The sequence below is a fragment of the Anomaloglossus baeobatrachus genome, chromosome 11 (genome assembly GCF_048569485.1).
Source record: "Anomaloglossus baeobatrachus isolate aAnoBae1 chromosome 11, aAnoBae1.hap1, whole genome shotgun sequence".
Lineage (NCBI taxonomy): Eukaryota > Metazoa > Chordata > Amphibia > Anura > Aromobatidae > Anomaloglossus > Anomaloglossus baeobatrachus.
The window spans coordinates 97,342,626-97,364,965 of record NC_134363.1 but is presented as its reverse complement, the minus strand read 5'-3'; the positions used below and the strand labels follow the sequence as shown (position 1 = coordinate 97,364,965).

The 22,340-nt window shown below is 45.4% G+C and overlaps 1 protein-coding gene across 5 annotated transcripts in view; it reads right to left on the bottom strand.

Annotated features, from left to right (window-relative positions):
- Positions 1-22,340, bottom strand: part of ISOC2 (isochorismatase domain containing 2) — a 447,375-nt gene that overhangs the window by 9,630 nt on the left and 415,405 nt on the right. For all 5 annotated transcript variants that reach the window (XM_075329341.1, XM_075329343.1, XM_075329339.1 and 2 more), the window contains one exon: positions 15,079-15,196. In XM_075329341.1, coding sequence (XP_075185456.1) covers positions 15,079-15,196 — 118 coding nt within the window. The remainder of the gene's footprint in view (positions 1-15,078; positions 15,197-22,340) is intronic.

Below are 22,340 nucleotides of genomic sequence, written 5' to 3'. Positions count from 1 at the left end.
AAATGGGTCAGAAGAGAGATTTGACGGATTCTGAAAAGTCCAAAATTTTGAGATGTCTTGCAGATGGATGCAGCAGTCTTGAAATTGCCAAACTTTTGAAGTGTGATCACCGAACAATCAAGCGTTTCATGGCAAATAGCCAACAGGGTCGCAAGAAGCGTGTTGGGCAAAAAAGGCACAAAATAACTGCCCATGAATTGAGGAAAATCAAGCGTGAAGCTGCCAAGAGGCCATTTGCCACCAGTTTGGCCATATTTCAGAGCTGCAGCGTTACTGGAGTATCAAAAAGCACAAGGTGTGCCATACTCAGGGACATGGCCAAGGTAAGGAAGGCTGAAAAACGACCACCTTTGAACAAGAAACATAAGATAAAACGTCAAGACTGGGCCAAGAAATATATTAAGACTGATTTTTCAAAGGTTTTATGGACTGATGAAATGAGTGACTCTTGATGGGCCAGATGGATGGGCCAGAGGCTGGATCAGTAAAAGGCAGAGAGCTCCACTCTGACTCAGCCACCAGCAAGGTGGAGGTGGGGTACTGGTATGGGCTGGTATCATCAAAGATGAACTTGTGGGACTTTTTTGGGTTGAGGATGGAGTGAAGCTCAACTCCCAGACCTACTGCCAGTTTCTGGATGACAACTTCTTCAAGCATTGGTACAGGAAGAAGTCGGTATCGTTCAAGAAAAACATGATTTTCATGCAGGTAAAATGCTCCATCACATGCATCCGACTACTCCACAGCGTGGCTGGCCAGTAAAGGTCTAAAAGATGAAAAAATAATGACATGGTCCCCTTGTTCACCTGATCTGAACCCCATAGAGAACCTGTGGTCCCTCATAAAATGTGAGATCTACAGGGAGGGAAAACAGTACACCTCTCAGAACAGTGTCTGGGAGGCTGTGGTGGCTGCTGTATGCATGCATGTATGTTGATTGCAAACAGATCAAGCAACTGACAGAATCTATGGATGGTAGGCTGTTGAGGGTCATCAGAAAGAAAAGTGGCTATATTGGTCATTATTTTTTGGGGGGGTTTGTTTTTGCATGTCAGAAATGTTTATTTCTTAATGTTGTGCAGTTATATTGGTTTACCTGGTGAAAATAAACAAATAAGATGGGAATATATTTGTTTTTTATTATGTTGCCTAATAATTCTGCACAGTAATAGTTACCTGCACAAACAGATATCCTCCTAAGATAGCCAAATCTAAAAAAAAAAACACTCCAACTTCTTTGATGTTTGAATCTTTTGAGTTGATTGAGAACATAGTTGTTGATCAATAATAAAAAAAATCCTCTAAAATACAACTTGCATAATATTTCTGCGCACAGTGTAGTGTGACATGTAGCTAAACACCCTGTCTTCATAACAAAAAGGCTGTAGAGTTTTAACCTTTTCTTTTATTGATGGTTGATTGTGACAGGAAAGGGTGAAACTATAGGTTGTAGTAACGACAGTATTTAAGAATTCATAACTGCACAGTACCGTACATAAAATACATATACACACTGGTCACAGTTGTTGATACCTCTCGTTTAATGATCGAAAAACCCACAATGGTCACAGAAATAACTTGAATCTAACAAAAGTAATAAAAAATCTATGAAAATGAACATATAAAAGTCAGACATTGCTATTCAACCATGCTTCCACAGAATTTAAAAAAAAATAAAACTCATGAAATAGGCCTGGATACAAATGATGGCACCCTCCTGCTCCTTAGGCCTCTTTCACACGTCCGTGAAAATCACGCATGTTTTTCACGGACGTGTCAAAGGTGCGTATTGCCCTCGGTGAGCCGTGTATATGGCACACGTGTGTTCTCCGTGTGTTATCCGTGATAACATACGGAGAATGGAAACTTTCTACTCACCTGTCCCTGGCTTTGCTGTCCGTGTTGTTGATCTTCGGTCTCCGATCCTGCCGACTCCCCGCTGCTGCTGCTTCCGGCTGCAGTGAAGTGAATATGCAATGAGCATAATGAGCGGCGGTATGAAGCAAGTGACAGCAGCGGCAGAGACAGCAGGGCTGGAGAAGGTGAGTAAAGTTTTGTTTTGTTTTTTTCTCGGAGACACATGTGTTTTCTCCGGTGCGTGTCACACGGAACACATCCCTGTGGTCCGTTTGTTACGTGGGACACGTTTGCGTTCCGTGTGACACTCGTGATGCTGGAGAAAAACTGTTATGTCTACATGTCTACATGTGGAGCACATATATGCTCCACACGTACACATGGTCCATGGGAGAATATCCACGTGATCACAGACCCATTGATGTTAATGGGTCTACGTGTGCCCGTGTCTCCGGTACGTGAGAAAACTGACCAAACACGTACCGGAGGCACGGACGTGTGAAAAAGGCCTTAACTTAATATTTTGTTGCACAACCTTTTGAGGCAATCAAACAATTCCTGTAACTGTCAATGAGACTTCTGCACCTCTCAACAGGTATTTTGGCCCACTCCTCAAGAGCAAACTGCTCCAGTTGTCTCATGTTTGAAGGTTGCCTTTCCAGACAGCATGTTTCAGCTCTTTCAAAGATGCTCAATAAAAGTTATGTCAGGGCTTATAGAAGGCCACTTCAGAATAGTCCAATGTTTTCCTCCTAGCCACTCTTGGGTGTTTTTAGCTGTGTGTTTTGGGTCATTATACTGTTGCAAGACCCATCACCTGCGACTGAGACCAAGCTTTCTGACACTGGGCAGCACATTTCTCTCTAGAATCCCTTGATAGTCTTAAGATTTCATTGTACCCTTCACAGATTCAAGACACCCTGTGCCAAATGCTGCTGACTCGCCCGCCCCAGGGCCTTAGGTGACTCGGTGTCGGGCCGGACTAGTCCGGGGTAGTCAGCAGTGGCGGGGCCCGACTCCGTGACCCTGGCGTAGAGTCAATTAATGTGGCAGTATTAGGGGAAGATGGTAATAAAGTTTAATAAAGATTCGTGACGCCATCTGTGGATTGCGGCTTTGGAGCCACGGCTGCTGGACGGGACCTCCGGGGCTGGTGTTGTGTCAGCTGAGGTGTTTCTTGCTCTCCACAGGTGGAGCGGGTACCCTGGGGCAACCGTTTGTAAAGTCTATGGTGGATGTTGATGGGGTGCAGGACAAAGCAGACGACACAGGGCTTGCAGTTAAGATGTTTTTACTCACTGTGGTTCCAATACTACAGCTGACCGGTTACCCGTGGTATGCCAGGATTCACCGTTGTGGGCCTCCGCCGATCCCGAATAGTTCAAGGGTCTGTACTGGTGCACCCCTCAATGTGTCCTTCCTGGCGGTCTCTCTAGCGCCAACCTTCACTAGACTGTCCTGCGCCTCCGCCACCAAGCCTGTCCAAAGGGTGGCTGACCTCGGTCCTTTTATTGCTCCCCCTTGCAGGTGATGGGTGGCAGGTTGTGGCCTCGGGTGCCTGAAGCAACCTCCCGGGCCGTCGGATTATTAAAGGGAAATGTTTTCTTCCTTTAGCCTAGGGACTGTCCCCGTTGTTGGGACCAGATTTCTCCACCCCGGTGTCCTTCGTGGAACAAGTCCACGGAGGCCTCCAGCACATCCGTGGCACTCTGGAATCCCTTCAATCGGTGTCACCTGGGCCTAACAAGACCCCAGGATCTTCACCTAAAACCTCCTTTTGGCTACACTCCTCTCTGACTAGATTTTCCTGTCAACTGTCATTTCTCTGACAGACTGCCTCACACTGACTGAACTCCCCCTAACTGGTCCCAACCAGTTCTCCTCAACCGTTTTCTTTTCAAACCTAGCTCCGCCCACTTTTCCTACTGACCCACTGACTCCTCCTACAGTCCCCCCTGCCAGGCTCCACCCCTTAAGGCCAGTGAATGGGATTTAAGGCTCCATAACCAGGTATACTGGTCGCTGCTTCTCAGCATTAATGGAGTACCTGCCTTAAACCCTGACCCTGTGTGTGACCTAACAATTGGTGTGTGCAGGTTTTGTCTGTGATCCGGGAGATGACACCCTTCTTACTCAGGATGGGATACCATACCGCTGGCTGAGGTGCAGCACCTCTGTGGCGACGAAAGCCTCAGGGGCGCCACACTGCAAACCAGCCCCAGAACATAACAGAGTCTTCTCCGTGTTTCACAGTAGGGACAGTGTTCTTTTTTTGATATGCGTCATTTTTACGTCTGTGAACATAGAGCTGATGTGCCTTGCCAAAAAAGTTCCATTTTTCTCTCATCTGTCCATAGGACATTCTCCCAAAGACTTTGTGTCTTGTCAATATGTAGTTTTTCAAATTCCAGTCTGGCTTGTTTATGATTTTTTTCAACAATGGTGTCCTCCATGGTCGTCTCCCTTGAAGTTCACTTTTGCTCAAACAACGAAGGATGGTGGGATCTGACACTGATGTTCCCTGAGCTTGAAATTCACTTTTCATCTCTTTAGAAGTTTTTCTGGACTCTTTTGTTACCATTCTTATTATCCGTCTCTTTTGTCATCAATTTTCCTCAAGATTGTAATCACCTGTAATGCTAATTAGTGGACATACCTTCATTTAATATGTCCCTTTTGTCACATTTTAAGGGGTACCATAATTTCTCTCCAGGTCTGTTTTAAAGAGTTTTATTTTTAAAAAAAATTATGTGGAAGCATGGTTGGAAAACAATGTCTGACTTTCATTTGTTCATTTTCATAGATTTTTTATGTATTACTTTTGTCAGATTAAAGTTATTTCTATGACCATTGTGGATTTTTCATTCATTAAACGAGGGGTACCAAAATTTTGACCACGTGTGTAGTCTGCAAGGCGCCGTATGAGCTAATACACAGACCGTTTTCTTACCAACTATGCTAGGAGCAAGCTGTTATAATAAAACACAAGCTACAGACAAGTACTGGCTTCTCATCAAAAGGTGAAGCTGAAAATGGTACTGCTGCCTCTGTGATTAAAAGAAGACCTTAATGTAAGAGGAACTTCCCATAATATATTGCAAACTATATTAAAACACATGCATAAAATCACTAGCAGATGGTGCCATTACCAAACATTGTATTGAAATATAAATACAATTGCAATATCATAATTGCTATACAGGCAAAGTGATTAGACTCTCTGCACAGCTAAATTCCCTATGAGGCAGAATAATGCTAATCAGACTTGCATCAGAGTGGGATCCGTTTTTCTAAGAGGTGGAGGGAAAAAAAAGGACTGTACTCTGATGTCATCCAAGTACAGTCCGATTTTTCATTTTTCACCATTAGACCCATAGACTTGAAATGATGCACGCTGTATGTTTCTCAGAGGCAAATCATGCATTGAATAACACTGATCCGAGTGCTATCTAATTTTATGACGGATAGCACTCATACTGAAAATATAGCCGTCTGCACAAGCTCTGTGGCTGAGCTTCTCAGGGGTTCTAGATAACAGCAATGAGGGTTTTCAGCAGACTACCTGCTGACATAGTAAACCATCAGTCCCCCACAATTGCATGAGTACACAGTTCACTTGTATGCCAATGTTACAAATTGGCGGTGGCATTTCAATGGCTTTGTCCGGACCTCGGCTTTGACTGTAAAGGTACCGTCACACATAACGAGATCGCTAGCGAGATCGCAGCTGAATCACAGTTTCCGTGACGCAGTAGCGATCCCGTTAGCGATCTTGTTATGTGTGACACCTACCAGCGATCTGGCCCCTGCTGTGAGATCTCTAGTTGTTGCAGAATGGTCCAGGCCATTTTCTTCAAAGGCGATGTCCTGCTGTGCAGGACACATCACTGTGTTTGACACTGTGTGACAGGGTCACAGTGACTGCTGAGATCGTTATACAGGTTGCTATTGCGACCTGTATCGTTCCTGCATCGTTGGTAAGATCTGACTGTGTGACATCTCACCTGCGACCTCCCAGCGACTTACCTGCGATCCCTATCAGGTCGCATCGTTTTCGGGATCGCTGGTAAGTCGTTGTGTGTGACTGTGCCTTTAGAGATACAGGTGTATCTCAATAAAATTAGAATATCATCAAAAAGTGAATTTATTTCAGTAATTCAAACAGAGTGATCTTTTCAAGAGTTTATTTCTGTTAATGATTATGGATTACAGCCAATGAAAGCCCAAAAGAGTCAGTATCTCAAAAAATTAGAATATTATATAAGACCAACTGAAAAAAATGATTTTAATCTCAGAAATGTTGGCCTACTTAAAAGTATGTACAGTAAATGCATTCAATACTTGGTCAGGGCTTCTTTTGCATGAATTACTGCATCAATGTGCCTTGGCATGGAGGCGATCAGCCTGTGGCACTGCTGAGGTGTTATGGAAGCCCAGGTTGTTTTGAAAGCAGCCTTCAGCTCGTCTGCATTGTTGGGTCTGGTGTCTCTCATCTTCTTCTTGACAATACCCCATAGATTCTCCATAGAGATTAGGTCAGGCGAGTTTGCTGGCCAATCAAGCACAGTAATACTGTGGATATTAAACCAGGTATTGGTACTTTTAGCAGTGTGGACAGGTGAAAAGTCCTGCTAGAAAATGAAATGTCCAACTCCAAAAAGCTTGTCGGCAGATGGAAAACAGCTGCGCTGACTTTGATCTTCATAACACATAATGTACCTGTGCCGCTCCCGTGACAGCCGACAGGCTGCTCGGACCCGGATCCGCAGTGGCTTGAGGGGTCTCCGGATCCGAGGCGGCGTCGCACGGCACCCTCGGAAATAATGGGGCGATAGTTTGTGGTTTTGGGATAATGTTCGTGACGCCACCCACTGTGTGTGGTAACGTGATGGACCACCGCTGCCGGTTTGGGGAGCCCGGGGATGCTGGTGTGTGGCAGCTTAAGTTGTTAACCCCTCCGTGGGCAGCGGGAGTGGTGTCCCGGGGTCCGCTGATGAATGGCATGGGAAACCCGTCGGGTGCAAGGGGATAACGTGTACTCACAATCCAAAGTCACTGACGCTGACACCAGGTAAACCAAACTCTTGAGCACTCTACGGTCCTTGGACGGGCACGCTGGGTCCATGTCCTCCTGGTGTTGCCTGTTGACCTGAAGCCTTGTCCCTTGGCACTGTGTGTCCTACGTGTGGATCCCTTATACTTGAAGCGTTTCGGGTCACGCTCACCTGTGTGGTTAGCAGGGTGAGCTTGCTCTCAGGGTTCACGCTTGGGATTTTCTGGACGGTTGTGGGAAGTCCTTTCCCCCGCGTTGCGCTAGTACCCCGATTCTAGAGTGGGTGGGGAACAGTTCCTGAAGATTCCGTTCCCGTCGGGTGACTTACTGGGCTGCGTGAAGCTACTTCCCAGCCTAGGGTCCACGTACCCAGTCGTGTCCTGGTTCCTGCCCGGTTGTAGCACAAGGCAGCCGGTCTGCTCTCTGTAGCAGCACCGTGCTCCCTGCCATTACCCCCTGCGACCAGGATTCCAGCTCCTTCTGGCCAGGCCAATGTCTGGCACCTGGAATGGGTACGGGAGCCCAGCTCCACAGCGTGACCTGGACTGTCACCGCTGTCTCTCTCCTCCAACTCTACAACTGCACTGACACTTCTGCCCTCCTTCTACCAGCCCTCCATCTGGGTGGCCCTATTTCCCTCAGGCTGCCCAATGGGTGATTGGTGGGTGTGGTGCAGAGTGTTCCTCAAGATATGTGTACACTTGTTGGTAGCAACACCAAAGTGACAGGACATGTAACCAAGGAGGAACGGGTACCATGGAGAGGGGCAGATTGCACAGCACGCTTGTGACGACCCGATAGGCCAGGGAGTCACATACCTACACCAACAGATGATATGGCTCCCCAACTGATTGTGGAAACTTCATAATTAATTTCAAGCAGCTTGGATTGTGGCCTCCTCACTCTTCCTCTAGACTCTGGGACCTAGATTTCCAAATAAAATGCAAAATTTACTTTCATCTGTAAACAACACCTTGGACCACAAAGCAACAGTTCAGTTCTTTTTCTTCGTGGCCCAGGTAAGACGCTTCTGGCATGGTCCATGGTCATGAGTGGCTTGACACAAGGAATGTGACAGTTGTAGCCCATGTCCTGGATACCTCTGCCTGTTGTGGCTCTTAAAGCACTGACTCCAGCAGCAGTCCACTCCTTTTCCTTTCAGTCAACTTTCCTTTAATATGCTTGGATACAATACTCTTTGAACAGCCAGCTTCTTTAGCAATGACGTTTTGTGGCTTACCCTCACTTCTTTAGCAATGACTTTTTGTGGCTTACCCTCCTTTTGGAGTGTGTCAATGACTGCCTTCTGGACATCTGTCAAGTCAGCAGTCTTTCCCATGATTGTGTAGCCTACTGAACCAGAGTAAGGGACCATTTTAAATGCTTTGCAGGTGTTTTGTGGTAATTATTCTAATTTTCTTAGATGACTTTTGAGTTTTCATTGGCTGTAAGCCATAATCATCAACATTAACAGAAATAAACACTTGAAATAGATCACTCTGTGTAATGACTATAATATGAGTTTCCTTTTTTGTATTGAATTACTGAAATAAATTAACTTTTTGATGATATTCTAATTTATTGAGATGCACCTGTAGATGCTGGCTATGTAATGTACCCGGCACGAGCCACGTGTAGAGGACACTCACCTCTTGAGTAGGGAGGGGCGAAACCCCCGATGTTCGGTGTTTGGGAGACTCGCCCGAACGTTTTGTAAAGTTCGCGTTGTGATATAAAGCGAACTTGCGTCCGAACACTGAACTTAGACTTTACAGTTTATGTGACGGGACGGGGGGGGGCTGTAAAAAAAGAATACAGTTAATAATAAACATTGTCATTATACTTACAGGTCCCGTGATGCATCCTGCAGACTCTGTCTCCAGCCGCTTCTCCTTCTGACTCCGATCATCGCTGTGCCGCCCGGTAACCAAAGGACCTTCTGTGACATCATAGAATGTGACCAGTCACGTGTGAATGTTATATTATCTCATTGGCTACAGACTGGTCATATGGCTATGATGTCAGTGCATCTTGCCGGTACGCTGTGCTCGCCCAAGCATATCAGTACTCGGTATACTCGGCGAGCGCCGTGTACCGGCGAGATGCTCTGGCACATGGTCGGCTCCCCGTCCCTGCATGTCGACGCTCTTTATATAGTCAGTCCATACTCAGGGATTAGCTGCCACAGCCGGTGAATAGCGGCGCCGGGAATCAGGTGATTGGAGATCACCGTTGCTATAGTAACCCGCTCGTCAGGTTACTATGGAAACGGTGGCAGCGGTGACGTCACCGCTTACCAACACGCAGCTTCTGCTCACTCATTGAGTGATTAGACTGCACGGAGAGGAGCAGCGTTCTTCCTCCCTGTGCTGTGTGATATAGCAGAGCTGCATGGGTTGAAGGAGAAAAAAGACAGAAGACCAGGATCGTGGAGGGTTAGGGGGAGTAATAAACATGGAGTCTCTAATTGTGTCTGTGTATTTATTTCTGATAAAGTATTTTTTCTCTGTGTGGTGTCTTTTTTTTTCACCCTTTATTGGAGATTCTTAATGGCCGAGTCAAACTTGGCCTGACATTAAGAATCTCGGGCTTAATACTAGCTAGTAAAAGAAAGCTGGTATTAACCCCTTATTACCCAGCATTCCACCTGGCACCAGGGCCGCAGAAAGAGTTGATACAGCGGCAGAAGATGGCGCTTCTATGAAAGCACCATTTTTCTGGAGCTGCTGCAAACTGCAATTTGCACCGGGGCGGCCCAGAAAGCTTGGGCCACCCTCGCTGAGGATTCCAATCCCCAGCTGCCTAGTTGCACCTGGCTGTACACAAATATTGGGCAAAGCCCATGTCAGTTTTTTTTTATTATTTAATGAAATACATGATATAATTAAAGGGCTTCCCTGTATAAAAATCCAACCAAAAGGTTCCCAGCTGGGTATAAATAGGCAGCTGGGGGTTAGGAGCAGCCCGTACCTGCCTGCTGTACCTGGCTAGCATACAAAAATATGGCGAAGCACACGTCATTTTTATTTTTTTTTTAGTTTTTTTGGCAAAAAAAAGCTTCCCTTAATTTTCCATTGCCAGTGAAGGTAACACCAAGCAGTGGGGGATACAAGCCAGTAGCTGCTTGGATTACCCTTAGCAATAGAAAATGCAGCGGGAGCCCATGCATATTTTTTAAAATTTATTTATATAACTAAAAAAAAAATGGGCTTCCCTGTATTTTGATTGCCTGACATCACAGTACTGTAAAAATAAATAGATCATTAAAAAAATGACATAGCGCTCCGCGGTATTTTTGATTCTCAGCGCAGATACAGCAGACGGCTATGGGTTGCCACCCCCATCTACCTGATTTCCCTTGGCTGGCAATCAAAATACAGGGAACCCATTAATTTTTTTTTTATTTAAAAGAAATACCGTATTTTTCGCTTTATAAGACGCACCTGATTATAAGACGCACCCCCAAATTTGGTGAAGGAATAGAGAATTTTTTAATAAATTGGGTTCGTCTTATAATGCCAGTGTCTGTCTAACAAATCATATAGGGTATATGTCCCTCATAGCCCCCCATCCTAAAATTAGCCCCCTTAATCTGGATATGGCCACCTTATATTGAATATAGCCCCCATGTGCTGGCACACGTCCCCCAGTGGTGCCACATGTCCCCTATGGCTGGCACATGGCCCACTGTGGCTGTACACATGGCCCCCCCTGTGGCTGCACACACTGCCCCCCCCCCTGTGGCTGCACACGGGCCCCCCCCCCCCGTGGCTGCACACACGGGCCCCCCCCCGTGGCTGCACACACGGGCCCCCCCCCTGTGGCTGCACACACAGGCCCCCCCCCTTGTGGCTGCACACACGGCCCCCCCCCTGTGGCTGCACACACGGGCCCCTCCCTGTGGCTGCACACACGGCCCCCCCTGTGGCTGCACACACGGGCCTCCCCTGTGGCTGCACACTTGTCCCCCCCCCGTGGCTGCACACACGGGCCCCCCCCGTGGCTGCACACACGGGCCCCCCCCCTGTGGCTGCACACACAGGCCCCCCCCTTGTGGCTGCACACACGGCCCCCCCCCTGTGGCTGCACACACGGCCCCCCCCTGTGGCTGCACACACGGCCCCCCCCTGTGGCTGCACACACGGCCCCCCCTGTGGCTGCACACACGACCCCCCCCCTGTGGCTGCACACACGGCCCCGCCCTGTGGCTGCACATACGGCCCCCCCTGTGGCTGCACACACGGCCCCCCCTGTGGCTGCATACACGGCCCCATGCTGCTGCTTTTAGTAAAATAAACTCTTTCCTTACCTTCTGCAGCACTGTCCTGTCTCGTGACTCCCTCCTCGGGGTTGAGCTCCGGCCTCCTGCATTTCCTGGTTCTTGCTGCCGGTCATGTGATCGGCACGGCAGAGTGATATCATCTCTGCGTGCCTTATCACAGACAGCAGCAGCAGGAGACCGGAGATCAGTGCTGGAGGTAAGTAAAGCTTTTTTATTTTACTATGGACAGCAGCACGGGGGCCATACCTAACACAGGGGGGGCATGTGCGATCAAAGGGAGCACAGGCAGATATATTATGCGCGCTGCCCCAGCCCCTCAGCGTGATGCAGTTTCAGCACCACACTGCTGAAGGACAGCGGCCGTGCATATTATATGAGCGGGTGCAGGAGATCAAACGCTGCCGCTCGCAGCTGTCGCCTGCCCCCAGCACCGCTCAAGAGCTGCCACCACCTCCCCTGGACACTGTAGTGTGTGTGTTGTGTGTATATATATACCCCCCCCGTATATTCGGATTATAAGACACACCCCCTACTTTCCCCCAAAATTTGGGGGAACAAAAGGGCGTCTTATAAAGCAAAAAATACGGTAATTAAAAAAAATGTGTCGGCTCCCGCTGTATTTTGATCGCCAGTCAGGTAAAGCCAGGCAGCTGGGGGCTGGGATTCTCAGCAGCCCGTAGCCGCCCCTGAAAATGGTGCATTGTTTCTTAGCGCCATTTCCAGGCGCTATACCCGGCTCGTCCAGCGGCCGTGATGGTGGTGGCTCGCTGGGTAATAAAGGGGTTATTACCAGCTTGGTATTCTCCGATGGTACTAAACCCAAACTTTATGGTGTCACGCCAAATTAGACATGGCCACCAAGAATTTCTAAGAAACAGTAAAAAAATAACACAACACAGAGAAATTTTTTTTATTAGAAATGAAACAAAAAAAAATTTAGAGACTCCATCTTTATTATAAAAAAATCCTTAGTCCAACGTAATCCACTGGGACTGCAATGTCAGCTTCATCACTGTGCACACAGTGTCTATACACAGTGAGAAGCAAAGAGCAAAGTCAACTCTGCTTCATCACTGTGCACAGTGTCTATGCACAGTATCTATACACAGTGAGAAGCAAAGAGCAAAGTCAACTCTGCTTCATCACTGTGCACAGACAGTCTATACATAGTGAGAAGCACAGAGAGCCATGTCAGGTCTGCTACATCGCTCTGGACAGAGTGATGCAGCAGGCTGACAGTGAGGGGATGATTGTACTTGCGTCTCACATTGCATCACCCCACTCTCCCGATAGGAGAGCCTCAGCTGCATGGAAATACAGTACAGACCAAAAGTTTGGACACACCTTCTCATCTCTAGAACTGTTAAGAGGAGACTTTGTGCGGCAGGTCTTCATGGTAAAATAGCTGCTAGGAAACCACTGCTAATATCAAAAAGCAAAAAAGAAAGAATATCATTACTTACAGCAAGATGGAATTGCAGCTGTATATTGCTCAGGCCAAAAAACTACTACTACTCCAGCAGGATACAGCTAAACCCCCACTAGGTGGAGGCATCACAGGTGCAGGGGGAGCCATTCACACTCACTTCCAAATATGGAGGAGGTAATGGCTGGATGGTAAAACTGCACACTAGTGGCTTGCATAGAGCACTGTTCACACTAGCAGACGCACAGTCACAAACCCGCAGCCTATTAGGTGACGCCCATACTATTAGATCAGGCGGGCTGCCAAGCCGTACACCCACTGCGCGCTACATAGGGACAGAAACTCTAATGGCAAGGCCGAACAAAAAGGGGCCTGGCTGTATCCTGTACAAAAAAATATATGAGGTTTTTTGTTTTTTTGTTAGCGTTATGGCCATAAGACGTATGCCTACAACCCTCGTCACGGGAACCTCATGCTTGTAGGTCCCTACACTATATATAATATCAAAAAGCAAAAAAGAAAGAATATCATTACTTACAGCAAGATGGAATTGCAGCTGTATATTGCTCAGGCCAAAAAACTACTACTACTCCAGCAGGATACAGCTAAACCCCCACTAGGTGGAGGCATCACAGGTGCAGGGGGAGCCATTCACACTCACTTCCAAATAAATATGGAGGAGGTTGGCTGGAAGGTAAAACTGCACACTAGTGGCTTGCAAGAAACCACTGCTAAGGACAGGCAACAAGCAGAAGAGACTTGTTTTGGCTAAAGAGCACAAGGAATGGACATTAGACCAGTGGAAATCTGAGCTTTGGTCTGATGAGTCCAAATTTGAGATCTTTGGATCCAACCACCGTGTCTTTGTAGAAAAGGTGAACGGATGGACTCGACATGGCTGGTTCCCACCGTGAAGTATGGAGTAGGAGGTGTGATGGTGTGGGGGTGCTTTGCTGGTGACACTGTTGGGAATTTATTCAAAATTGAAGGCATACAGAACCAGCATGCCTACCACAGCATCTTGCAGCGGCGTGCTATTCCATCCGGTTTGCGTTCAGTTGGACCATCATTTATTTTCCAACAGGACAATGACCCCAAACACACCTCCAGGCTGTGTAAGGGCTATTTGACTAAGAAGGAGAGTGATGTGGTGCTACGCCAGATGACCTGGTCTCCACAGTCACCAGACCTGAACCCAATCGAGATGGTTTGGTGTGAGCTGGACCGCAGAGTGAAGGCAAAAGGGCCAACAAGTACTAAGCATCTCTGGGAACTCCTTCAAGACTGTTGGAAAACCATTTCCGGCGACTATCTTAAAGCTCATCAAGAGAATGCCAAGAGTGTGCAAAGTAGTAATGAAAGCAAAGGTGGCTACTTTGAAGAACCTAGAATATAAGACATATTTTCAGTTGTTTTACACTTTAAGTATTTCATTCGACATGTTTTAATTCATAGTTTTGATGCCTTCAATGTGAATCTACAATTTTCAGAGTCCTGAAGATCAAGAAAACTCTTTGAATGAGAAGGTGTGTCCAAACTTTTGGTCTGTACTGTACATGCAGCTGACTCGCTGCCGTCGGGAGATTGTGCGCCGTGATGCGATGACACTCACATCATGGCGCACCAGGACCTTTGATGACGTCATACCCACGTGACCAGTCTGTAGCCAATGAGGTAATACAATATTCACACGTGACTGGTCACATGGGTATGACGTCACGGCAGGTCCTTTTAGCCAGAGCTGCTTACTGGGAGGAACAGCAATGATCGGACGGACGCGGAAGCAGAAGCGCTGGGAGACAGAGTCTGCAGGACGTGTCGCGGGAACTGTAAGTATGATCATAAAGTTTTTTTAATAACGTGCTTTTTTTTTTTTTTAACAGCCCCTGGACCCGAACTGTTACATGAACTGTAACATGAGCATCCCAGAAAGCTCGTGTTCGGGGTTGTGTGCACGAACACCATGTGTTCGGTACGGACCCCGAACTTTACAGTTCGGGTTCGCCCATCCTTACTCCTGAGCTTTCTCCATGGATTCAAACTACTGCCCAGAACATTCATTTTCGTCCTAATGCAGGAAGGGGATAAATAAAATATATATCATTCACCCCTTCTGCTCCTCGCTATTCCAGCGCCACTTCCTTGAAGCTCCCTACTTGTCTTCCGTTAACCCTAGCTTGCCCATTAGGCATGTGACACTGGAACGATGAGCGCAAAGGGGCAAATGTAATTGCTTTTAGATGATTTTTGGGGCTTTGTGCAACTTTATCAATTTCTTGGACAGCAAGAAGAGCAAGGCTGACGTGCCCACTGTAAACCATTCCATTAATCATTTGGTATAATGTACGCTTTAGAGGCGTTTACACAGCAAACTGAACAGCTCCATCTGAGTCTTCATTAAATGAATACTGTACAGTGATGTGTTTGTACCTTTTCCACAGTAATAAAAAGGAGATTCACCTCTTTAAATTTCGGATGTGCAGAGTCCTGTAGTAATTGCAATATCACTCCTTCACTGGTAGTTAGAAATGCTCCACTCTGCTTCACTCTGGAAAGCGCCACAAAGCGATCAACCTGACTAATGAAACAATAATCTTGTTAAATTATATTACCACCCACAATGCAAACTAACATTACATTTTATTTTGGACAAATTCCAAAGAAACAATAAAAATTAAGACCCCAGTTAATTGAGGCATTTTTGCCATTTTTCTAGTGTAAAATACCTTGCTTGATAATTTGTAACATTTTCACACAACTCTGAAGTAGTACAAAAATGTGGGGGCTTTTGCTGTTTTAAGACAAGTACAGGCCAGAGTCACCAAATTGGGCAGGACATTTGTGGGACGGGTCGCGACTATGCACGCCTATCCATCCCAAGAAAACTTATGAGAATCATATTGGCAGGTCAGTTTTACCATGTAATGAACACTAGAAATAAATCGAAAAATCAATTATTTCTGCAATTTCACAGTACTTGGAATTTTTTTCTCGTTTTGGAATATAGTATGGGGTAGAATTAATGTTGTCATACAAAAGTACAACTTGTCCTGCAAAATACAAGCCCTCATATAGCTATATTGACAGAAGAATTATAAAGTTATGGCTCTTGGAAGAAGGGGAGAAAAACTTTAAAAAAAACGGAAAATCGCTTGGTGGTAAAGGGGTTAAACTATAGCATTATGTCACACAAAATAGCTAATAAATAACATTTACCACAAGTTTACATCAGCGCAATTTTTGAAACATAATTTTTTTTTGTTAGGAAGTTAGAAGGGTTAAAAGTTTATCAGCAATTTCCCATTTTTCCAATGAAGTTTACAAACCCACAGAAAATACGCAAAAGTGCCACCATTCTAAAAATGGCACCCCTCAAAGTGTTCAAAACCACATGCAAGGAGTTTATTAATCCCTCAGGTGCTTCACAGGAACTAAAGCAATATGGAGGGAAAAAATGAAAATTTACCTTTTTCCCACAAAATTGTTATTTTAGCCCCAAAATTTGTATTGTCACAAGGGTAACAAGAGAAAATGCACCACACAAATTGTTGTGCAATTTAGTATGCTGATACCCCATATGTGGTGGAAAGCTATTGTCTAGGTGCACAGCAGGGATTGGAACAGAAGGCGCGCCATTCGACTTTTTGAACACAAAATTGTCTGGAATCATTACCGGACGACCTGTTGTGTTTGGAGAGTCCTAAAAACCCGGGGTCTCAAACGCGGCTGAATTTCAGGCCTGCACATAGAAAAAAAACTTATCTGGGATAGGCCACATTCTTTTCAGAGAAAAGTAAAATTTTTAGTGATACCATATTTTTTACTATAGACCTTTGGATCACTGTTTCTGAACATTTTGTCATTTTGGCCAACATCTTGTAGTAATGTTCTCCTTCTGGTCCTCATCTTGTAGTGATGTCCCACATCCTGTTCCCCTTCTTGTAGTAATGTGCTCCACCCTGCTCCTCACCTTGTAATAATGTTCCCATCCTGGTGCCCTTCTGGTAGTAATGTGTGCCATCCTAGTCCTCATCTTGTAGTAATGTGCCCATTCTCTTCACTATCCTGTAGTAAAGTGCCCACCCTTGTCCCCTTGTAGTAATGTGCCCATCCTTGTCCCCTTCATGTAGTAATGTGCCCTATCCTAGTCCTCATCTTGTAGTAATATGCCCATCTTTGTCCCCTTGAAGTAATGTGCCCCATCCTTGTCCCCATCCTGTAGTAATGTGTCCATCCTTGTCTGCATCCTGTAGCATTGTGCCTATCCTGCAGTAATGTGCCAATCCTTGTCCCCATCCTGCTGTAATGCGCCAATTATTGTCCCCATTCTGCAGTAATGCACCCATCATTGTCCCCATCTTGTAGTAATGTGCCCATCCTTGTCGCCATCTTGTAGCAATAGGCCCATCCTTGTCCCTGTCCTGTAGTAATGTGCCCATCCTTGTCCCCATCCTGAAGAAATGTGTCCATCTTTGTCCACATCCTGTAGCATTGTGCCCATCCTGCAGTAATGTGCCCCATCCTTGTCCCCATCCTGCAGTAATGAGCCCATCATTGTCCCCATCTTGTAGCAATGTGCCCATACTTGTCCCCATCTTGTAGTAATGTGCCCATCCTTGTCTCCATCCTGTAGTAATGTGCTCATCATTGTCCCCATTCTGTAGTAATGTGCCCATCCTTGTCCCATTATGTAGTAATGTGCCCACCCTTGACTCCATCCTGTAGTAATGTGCCCATCCATGTCCCCATCATGTAGTAATTTGCCTATGCTAGCCCTCTTCCTATAGTAATATCCCATTTCCTAGCCCCCTTCTTGTAGCAATGTCCCACCCTGTACTAATGTCCAGTATTGTGCCATTCTTCACATACACACACACACTCTCACACAAAATAAAATATTATTCTCACCAGTCCTCCATTCCCTCGGTGTCCTCATTTCTGCATCTTGTGGACTGCACACCCATTGACGATTGCAGCCCGGTGCAGGGTTCCGCTACCATCAGTGCTTTAGTTCAGTTGAAAAAATTGCTGGCACCACACAGAGACAAGCTCTCTGCACAACTTTACCAATGGCAGCCGCCAGCCAATCAGAGGCAAGCAGCTGATGTCATACACAGATGTCAGCTCCTAGCCTCTGATTGGCCGGCAGCTGCCATTGGTAAGGCTGAGCAGAGAGCTTTTCTCTGTGCAGTGCTGGCAAATTATTCAACTGAAATAAAGAGCTAAAGGCGGCGGCTCCCTGCAGTTGGCCACAATCAACAATGGTCTACATGGTTGTGGGTCACAAGAAGCAGCCACAGGAGCTGCGTGTTTGAGACCCCTGGCCTAAACAATGAAAACTGCACACGTCACCCCATTTTGGAATCAAGACCCCTCAAAGAATTTATCTAGATGTGAGAACCTTGAAACACCAGATGCTTCACAGAAGTTTATAACGTTGAGCCGTGCAAATGAAAAATACATTTTTCCCCACAAACATGTTGCTTTTGCCCCAACACATGGGTAACTGGAGAAAATGTAAAGTGCAATTTGATGAGGACTGAGTATGCAGATACCCCAAATGTGTTTGGGCACACGAATGGGCTCAAAAGGGAAGGAGCACCATAATGGAGTGCAGATTTTATTGGAAAGGTTGGGGGTGCCATGTCACATTGGCAGGGCCCTTTGAGGTACCAGAATAGCCAACCCCTCAAAAGTGACCCCACTTTACAAACTACACCGATCAATTACCTCATCCAGGTGTGCAGGAAGCACTTTGACATCACGTGTGACACTGAATTTTATACCATTGGGTATAGAAGAAAGAATAATTTAATTTTTTTCACTAAAATGTTTTAGCCCCAAGTTTTAAATTTTTATAAGGGCTAATAAGAAAAAATGGACTACACAGTTTGTCATTTTTCCTGAGTGCGCCAGTACCCTCCATGTAATCGGAAAATACTTTTGAGGTACACTGCAAAACTGGGAAGGGAACGAGCGCCATATTGGACTTCAGATTTTGGCTGGAGTGGTTTGTAGGTGCCATGTCACATTGGCAATGCCCCTGAGGTGCCAGAACAGCAGAACTCCCCCACAAGTGATCCCATTTTACAAACTGCCCCTCTCAATGAATTCATCTAGAGGGTACAGTGAGAATATTAATGGGACGCCCTGGCAAAACCAGGTAGTCACACAAGAGGCCCCTGCATAACACCATCCCTCACAGGGTTACATACAGCCGACCTGAAACCCAAGCCACCCCCCTCAGGGCAAGACAGACACACCAGTGGGCGGGACCAGTAGGGCTTAACAAGAACTGTACCTGTGTTCTTCCATTTCCTTACTATGTTCCTCACAGTGGAAACTGACAGTTTAAATCTCTGAGACAACTTGGTGCTCCTTCCCTTTCGACCTCTGCCGTGCGCCCAAACAATTGATTTTTACCACATATGGGGTATCAGCGTACTCAGGAGAAAATGCACAATAAATTGTAGGATGCACTTTCTCTTTTCTCCCTTGTGAAAATGAAAATTTTATGGCTAAAGTAACATTTTTGTGTTAAAAAGTAAAATTTTCATTTTTTTCCTTCCACATTGCTTTGGTTGCTGTTAAGCTCCTAAAGGGTTAATAAACTTCTTGGATGTGGTTTTGAGCAGTGTGAGGGGTGCAGTTTTTAGAATGGGGTCACTTTTGGGTATTTTCTGTCACCTCGGCCTCTCAAAGTCCCCTCAAATGTGATGTGGTCCCTAAAAAAAATTCTTTTGAAAATTTTGTTGGAAAAATGAGAAATTGCTGATGAACTTTGACCCCTTCTAACTTTCTAACGAAAAAAAATTTTGTTTCGAAAATTGCGCTGATGTAAAGTAGACAAGTGGGAAATGTTATTTAGTAACTATTTTGTGTGACATATCTCTCAGATTTATGGGCATAAATTTTCAAAGTTTGAATTGCGAAATTTTCAAAATTTTAGCAAAATTTCCTAAATTTTCAAAAATAAACGCAAAAAATATCGGCCTAAATTTACCACTGACATGAAGTACAATATGTCATGAAAAAACATTCTCAGAATCGCCAGGATCCGTTGAAGCGTTCCAGAGTTATAACCTGTCAAAGTGACACTGGTCAGAATTGCAAAAAATGGCCCCGTCATTAGGGTGTTTTAGTGGCCGGGGGTGAAGGGGTAAAATACCTTTTCTCATGATTGGATACACCTGCCTATGAAGTTCAAAGCTCAATGAGGTTACAAAACCAATTAAGTGCTTTAGTAAGTCAGTAAAAAGTAGTTAGGAGTGTTCAAATGAAGAAATTGATAAGGGTGCCCATACTTTTGCACCGGTCAAATTTTGTTTAAATGCGGATTGCACATTTTCTGTTAGTACAATAAACCTCATTTCAATCCAGAAATATTACTGAGTCCATCAGTTATAAGATATGTGAAACTGAAATAGCTGTTGCAAAAACCCAAATTGTTATAAAGAAAAAAGGTTAATCATTAATAGGGGTGACCAAACTTTTTCATATGACTGTATAATAGACCATCACTAGTAAAATGATCCAAATGTATAAATCCAAAACAGTGGTCCTGGACTATTACATATGTTTGGGAAAACAAGGGTTGAACCTAAATGATGACATTGGTACATTTCATTTAGTCATATACATAACCCCCATGCCCAAATATACAACATATTCATGAGCAGCAAAGAAAAGGAAGGATCCATCGATAAGATTATCTCGCTACTCGTCACAGCATTCTTGTCACATAGGCGGAGTAAAGGGGAAGGTTCTTAGTCTGTTCAAATCTCGCTTACCCTAAACCCCAATAACTCCCGCCCTTACAAGGACGGTCCACAACGAACACCTGGCTGCCGTCCTTGAAAAACTCCCGTTATGCCTCCCAACGCATTTTATCACTACACGTGACTCATCAAGGGATTTGCATAAGTTCAAGAAGAAAGGGGAAAAGCTGGTGAAACACTAACCAGTGTAATAATAAAAGTGCTGCACTGAGCCGGCCCCTCAGACTGAAACTCATATAAAATCCCAGCACTCAAATGAAATTTAGAGGTCAAAAAATCTTTTGATGCAAGTTAATTTATTAATACTAGACAGACTGCAAAGTGAACCTCAACAAGAGCAACACCACCGACGTTTCGGCATAGAGCCTTTCTCAAGGTAGTTGCCTGAAAAGGTGTGAAAACAAAATGTGAGTATATATACAAGTGATATACAAAAATAAATACAAAATATATACAGTATATGCAAGAAATGGTACACAAGGTGTAACACGTACATCATGTACAAGAACAGGAACACGTGGGTCACAGCGGACGACCAATATGAAAAAATAGGAGTAAGGTTCTTCACATTTGCAGAATGTACTCTAGTAATATGAGAGACATATGAAAGGTTAGTACAACTTAATATAACATAATGTACCTCTGGTAAGAGTAACAAATGGATCGTTAGGTGAGCAAATAATGGCAAAACAGTGACCAGTATCCTTCTAAAGCTTGAAATAAGACAGAATGTATGGAAGAATAATTGTGGCAGTATATGTGGATTATGTGAAAAAGAGGGGAGAGAGGAGCCCCTGTTGTCCGGAAGGAATTTGAGATGGTGCCCACAGGGAACTATGGCTGGAAATGGGTAAATGTGCTATTACAGGGTTCTGTACATACCGCTTGCAGAGAGTGCTAGTATCGTTAGAGAGGGTGAATGAACGCCTGCAAAAGAAGATATGATATGTATAAGCAAGCGGTATTGCCCAGGAGTGTGCCTCAGAGAAATATACCCAATGGAATTACCTGCAGGGATGGCACGTGGAAAGCAACAGTAGCAGAGGTTGTGGCAGCAGCGGCATGTCCCGGGTTGTAGGGGAGCGCCATTATAAAGGAAGTGGAGGGTAGTAACCAATGGCTGCTGGGAGGCGCGTCACTTCCGGTGACGTGCGGTGGAACGTATAGATGGATCGCATGTTACTGGGCATGTCAGTGACGAGTAGGGTCACATGACAAATGGGCGGTACCGCTGTCTGTGGATGGGCGTGGGAAAGCAGCAGGGGATTCGCCTTGCAGTTGCAATGGGGAATCTGACAGCTGGGCAGACACTATAGACAAGACCCATAATTACCTGCTGCAGAACGTGCTGTAGGACGTGCCATTAGGAAAGTGGTGCATATAGAAGGTCAGTTTAGGGGAATCTAAAAGAGGAAGGAAAGAGTTAGTATATTCAGTAAAGAATAGCGTTATAGAAAGGATACTATAATGTAACAGGAACCACACTAAGCTGAAAATAAACGCGTTAATATACACGTACAGTAAGTACAATAAGTACAAGTATACAAGAGGAACAAAATACACAATGGGTGCTGAATTTACATAGGGACTTCATATTCCCTATTGAGCCCAAGGGGCTCCAGAGTCTGCAGGGTATGGATCCAGTAGGCTTCGCGCTCACGCAGTATTTTGATGCGATTGCCCCCACGACGGGGTTGATCAACATGTTCAAGGACCTGAAATCTAAGTTGTGGTATTGTATGACCAGCAGTGATAAAATGTGAGGGGATGGGCAGAGCGATCTGTTTGCAACGAATGGTCGCCAACATATCCGAGATCGCATGGGCATTTGATAAGGTAAACAACGTAGTTGGACTCGCACGTAAAATAGGCCGGGATAGGAAATCTTTTCCCAATGTGTGGGTGTGTAAAGAACTCACCCTTGATTATGTGAGAACATTGTAA